Here is a 5,731-nt window from a genome sequence, read left to right on the forward strand (position 1 = left end):
TTTTTTTTTACAGCCTCGCAAAAGTCCAAAATATGAGCTTTTTTAACTTTCTCAAAAAATATTTAACTTACAAAAAAAAGTTTCGTATAAAAGTTGTTTAAAAGACAATTATAAACAAAAAAATTATCATATATTTTTTCATTTAAACATTGAAACAAATATTTTTCGAGTTACATTACATTTAATATGAGTACTAAAATTTATTTTTCATTTTTTTCATTTTACGGTTACTTTTTATCATGTTACACTTACGTTAGACACAATGTTATAAATGCATATGTGTGTATGTGTGAGTTTATTTATTTATTGTATCATTAAAGTGTAGTGTATATTAATATACAAGCGATAGAGTAGGTAATTGATTTGACGCTATATTATTTAAACCCAACTAAACGCTAAATTGTACATTCCGAAACTACAATCATATTATGTCAATTGCCACCGGAATTTCTGGTAATATTTTTCTTTTTCTTTGCCTTAATCCCAACTACTTGGGGTCGGCCACCCTTATCCTAAGCTTCCACTTGACACGATCTCCCACATCTTCTACGCTCACATCAGCTGTCCTCAAATCGCATTCAATAGCATCCCTCCATCTCTTTTTTGGTCTCCTCTATCTCTTCTTCCTTCAACATTCATTTCTATAACTGTTCTTACAGCTATCGATTCTTTTTTCCTCATACCATGACTAAACAATCTAAGTCTATTTTCTGTCATCTTATCCACGATTGACGCAACACCTATACTTCCTCTTATATGCTCGTTCCTTATCCTATCTTCTCTAGTCACTCCACTCATCCAACTAAGCATTCTCATCTCTGCTACACTTATTCTCTGCTCTACTTTCTTATCAACCGCCCAACACTATGAACCATACATCATAGCTGGCCTCACAATTTCATACTAAATTTAAAAACTATAATTAGTATTTATTCATATATTATATTTTAAAATCAAAGAACTACTAATCAGGATATAATTAAAGAAATAAGAGTTCATGTTGCTTTTAAAATATTTCACCAATTTCTCTAAAGGAAACACTATCTACAGATTTGCATCGAAGCGTTTCTTATGATAGTGATTTTAATCACTGTCAGATATCATCTATACTTGTCCCATCTATGCCTCGTCCACACTGTGCCTCGACCCCACTGTGCTACCGTTTTTTTTTAATTTGTTAACTAGTATTCTTATTAATCCTAACAATAGAGTTTTTAAATTTTTAATTTATCATTTAAGTAATTATAAGTAAGGTTTTTTTAATAAAAAAAACAACTTTTTCAAAATTAAAATCAACATTGAAATATAATATTTTGATGAAATATTTTTGCATTATGTTAATTTTATTCAGTATTATAACATAATTTTGTTTTGAAGATTTTTTATTTTGACCTTTTTTTATTAACACAAATTTAAAAAAGTTTAAATTTCTAAAATAATGACTTTAATTCAACTTTATTATAGTTTTTCTCCGGTGGGGAAAAAAATTTAATCATACAAATCTTACACAATATGTTTACTTTCTATGGAAAATTTCAACTATTTATCCAAACCAACAAAAAATTAGCTTAGAAAGTTCCTTTTAAATTTTTTATGTAGTATATTATTACAAAACTCAATGTTTCGTAATTTTCATGACAGATTTTTTTACTAATTAAGTTGGTTTAAAAATATAGCTAATCATTGTAAAAAAGTTATTATAAAAGTTTATTGTTAGATATGTAATAAAACGGGAAACTTATATAATATATAAGTATCCTATAAAATACATAGTGGAACATATCTAACTGATAACTCATATAACTTATGATCTACAAAACATCTTTATTTTTTTTTTTCCAATATAGAATTATATTTAAAATATGGTTTATGTTATTTTTCGCAATTACAAAAAATATTTTAAAAATTAATTTTTTTATTAACATTTATTTTAAGGTTTCAAAATGGCTATTTTATAGATAAGTTTCAAATAAAAATTTTGAAACCAAAACTCTCATTTTAATTCAGTAGTTACGTTTATACATCAAGTTAAATATAAGTATAAACTGTTAAATTTTGATTCTTTATTACTATTTTTCTATAGTATCAAATGTTAGTCCATATCATGTAAAGGACGGAAAATCAAACTTTAACAAAGTTCAAAATGTTATATAAACATAACTACTGAATTAAAAAAAGAGTTTTTGGTATCAAAACTTTTCTTTATAAATTATCTATCTTCAAATCTTAAAAAAAATTTTAATAAAAAAATTAATTTTTTAAATATTTTTTTTGTAATTGCGAAAAATAACATAAAACATATTTCAAATAAAGTTCTATATTGAAAATATTAAAAAAAAGAAATTAATAATGTCATGTAGATAATAAGTTATATGAGTTGTCAGTTAGATCTGTTCCACTCTGTATATGTGTATATTAGTAATAAAATCTCAGTCATGAAAATTACGAAATATTGAGTTTTTTTAATAATTTATTACATAACAGATTAAAAAAAAAATGTCGACGTATTATTGCCATGTATATCGTGTCTTGCAAATACTAAATTTACTAATATACAAATATTTCTCAGTATACATATTTGACTATAGCTAATAATATAATATTTAAAATTTTAAATACTCTTTTTCTTTTTATAATTAAAAAAAATTGTATGTAATTTTAAAACTGTATATCTAAAAATATTTACCATTTAATAAATTTGTACAAAGTGATCCTAAAATAGTTAACAAAAACAAATTTTATTAGCAAGCTGATTAATATTGATCCTATTAATACAGTATAATATTTAATATAAGTATATAAAAAAATATATACATATAAATACCGTAAATTGCAAAGATTAGAAATATTATAATTGAACTAAAATTCATTTTAAAATATCTTTTTTTTTTTATAAAACTAAGCATTCAAACCTAAATGAGGTATTTTATAATTATTTAAATACTTATTTCGATGTTAAAATTATTTTTCAAAACAATTTATGACGAAAATAATTTATATAATTAAAAGTTTATTTGAACAGCTCTATACGCTTAAAATGTAAATTTATTAATTAAACATGTTGATTACTTAAAAAATAGAAAAACAAGACACTAATTTAATAAATTATGGGAAATAATCTTTATGNTTAATTAAACATGTTGATTACTTAAAAAATAGAAAAACAAGACACTAATTTAATAAATTATGGGAAATAATCTTTATGATATTACAAATAACTTTATATGCAAAACTATTTAAGAAAATATATTTATAATTAAACGAGAAAAAAACAAAAATAATTAATCACTGTTAAAAATAATAGCAGGTATTTTAAGAGCAAGATGAAAAATAACTTCTATTAATTACTCAACTGAAATACAGATAACACTTATTTTTATTTTAGTATTTCTTATTATATCTTTTAGTTGTTATGATAATTTAATAATAGTTTATTAATAAAATGAACACCATTATAAACTAATTTAATTTTGATTTCAATAGAAAATAATGACAAATTTGCAAAAATAATAACTTTAATAAAAAAAAACAATAGCATAATGGAGTTGTGATACATAGTTGTTGGACAAGTATATATGATATTTGAAAGTTATTAAAATAACTATCATAAAAAAAATAACTCCATGCAAATCTTTAGTATAGATAGTGTTGAATTTAAAAAAAAATGCTGGATTATTCCAAAAGCATCATCTTATTTCCTTAATTATATCCTGTATAGTAGTTCTTTGATTTTGATAAGTATAATAAAAATATGAATAAATACTAATAGTAAATAAATTTAGTATGAAATTGATATTCAATAATTTAGTATCGCAATTTTAAAGGAGAAATTATAAAAAATTATAGTGTAGTCATACACTATTTGTCGTTACTTCTATGATCAACGAGTAAAAAATTTAAAGGTTTAAGGCATAACTTTTCAGAAAATTATTACTGATTTTGATTTTAAATTTGTTAAAAATAATCCGTACAAAAATTTCGAATCATTATCTTGTAAAACCTATTTTTGGTCCTTAAAAATTGATTTTTACAAAAGTTTATACATTTTTTATTTTTTATTAATTTTGATTCTGTATTATTAGGATTATATTAATATGTGATTAAAAATTACTTATATAATTACTTTTCAAAATTATTTTATGAAAAATAATTAATAAATAATAAATAAAAATAAAAATTATTTCAATTATAATCATGGTTATCATTTCTATATAACTCTTGGTGTTTAAATAACGCACACAGTTTTTCATTGAAACTAAAAAAATGTTAAAAATATCTCTAATTATAAAAATAGATTATAGTTGGAAAAATCCATTGTTAAATTCAAATGAAAACTAAAAATATTTTTTAGAAATGATTTATTCAATAACAAGTTACCAAAAATGTTGGAATACTATAGTCTGTTTAGTAGACTACACAAATAGAGTTAAAAATTAATAAATAACAAAGAAAAATTATTCATCTATGTAATTGAAACCTATTATCATATCAAAACTAATTCTAAAATAAAAACATTAGAAATTAATGATTTTAATTGTTTATTTGTAGAAAATTGGATAAGCTAACTTTTTAATTTATAAAGAGGAAATTTTTGTCATTGTCCGTGGATAATATCTTAAAATAGATACGAATTGTAAATATATTTAATAATTAAGTTGAAAAAGTTCTACTTTTTCTACGCGTGTATTAAATTTGGACCCCTTTGTATAAAGAAAAATCGATTTAAAAAATAAGTTTGTCTTATAAAAGAGATATATAATAAGTGTTTATAAAAAAAAATTTTATTGATCCCAATATTTTCAAAAAAATATTTAAAAAATAGAAAATATTAACTCAAAAATAGCATTTTTTTTAATACAATAGTCATTTTCATCACTAAAACAAGTCCAAAGATCAATTTTTTATTTTCAAATTAAAGTATATTACATAAGTTTTAATTTAAAATACAAAAAAAATAATGTCTTAATTTTCCGACTTGATAGGTCATAAATAAATGTTCATCTAAATTTTTTTTTTTTATTTATATATTAGGAAAAATCATGTGTGAAATTTCAAAAAAAATTCAAAATGGTCACGTGACCACTTTGGATGATTTGATATGATTTGACACATCTGCTCTTATTAAACAATACATATGTATTTTTCGTGGGGTGTGGTATAATGTTATAATGAGAAATAAATACGTAATTAACTGCTTTTCAATAATTAGCGACCATTTCATAAACTAGAATCAATCTGAAAGTTCTGAGGTTAGAATCGGAATCAGTGTAGAAATTCCATTCAGAATCTACTATTAAATTGTTATCAACGCAAAAGTATTGTGCGTTGTTTTTACAATATGGTAAATAATATGGAGGACGCAAAGGACTATTAGAACCTAATGTATCGCCATGGTCATGCTTGCCAAAAATGTATTCAAGTAAGCCCAAAATTTCATTCTGTATATACTTTAGCCAATTGCGCATAATTTTATTTATGAATAATATTTAATTTTAAGTGATTTAAAATAGCAAATATGATATTTGCATAATTTTTTTGAACATTAGAAAAATATTTTTGTTTTTGAAATACTTGAATAGTTGTTACAGCTAATCAAATGTTTTATTTTTTATATAAATTACGCTTCTAACTGATTTTTGTGAAAAGCTAAAGATCAATATAAATGAATCATGCTACAATAAACAATATAAAATATACTAGTAGGGTAATATTGGGAATTCTAGGCCCCCCC

General features: G+C 22.2%; 1 protein-coding gene across 1 annotated transcript in view; it reads right to left on the reverse strand.

Moving 5' to 3' along the window:
* The window catches only part of LOC126901296 (zinc finger-containing ubiquitin peptidase 1-like), a 14,869-nt gene extending 11,938 nt beyond the window's left edge, over window positions 1–2,931 (reverse strand). Inside the window, exons 1-2 of the mRNA XM_050677688.1 lie at window positions 2,825–2,931; window positions 2,687–2,713 (exon numbers count right to left, since the gene is read on the reverse strand). Coding sequence (XP_050533645.1) covers window positions 2,687–2,713; window positions 2,825–2,906 — 109 coding nt within the window. The 5' untranslated portion in view covers window positions 2,907–2,931. The remainder of the gene's footprint in view (window positions 1–2,686; window positions 2,714–2,824) is intronic.
* Between the last annotated feature and the right edge of the window lie 2,800 nt (window positions 2,932–5,731).

Source organism: Daktulosphaira vitifoliae, unplaced genomic scaffold (genome assembly GCF_025091365.1).
Source record: "Daktulosphaira vitifoliae isolate Bord-2020 unplaced genomic scaffold, ASM2509136v1 Scaffold_3, whole genome shotgun sequence".
NCBI lineage: Eukaryota > Metazoa > Arthropoda > Insecta > Hemiptera > Phylloxeridae > Daktulosphaira > Daktulosphaira vitifoliae.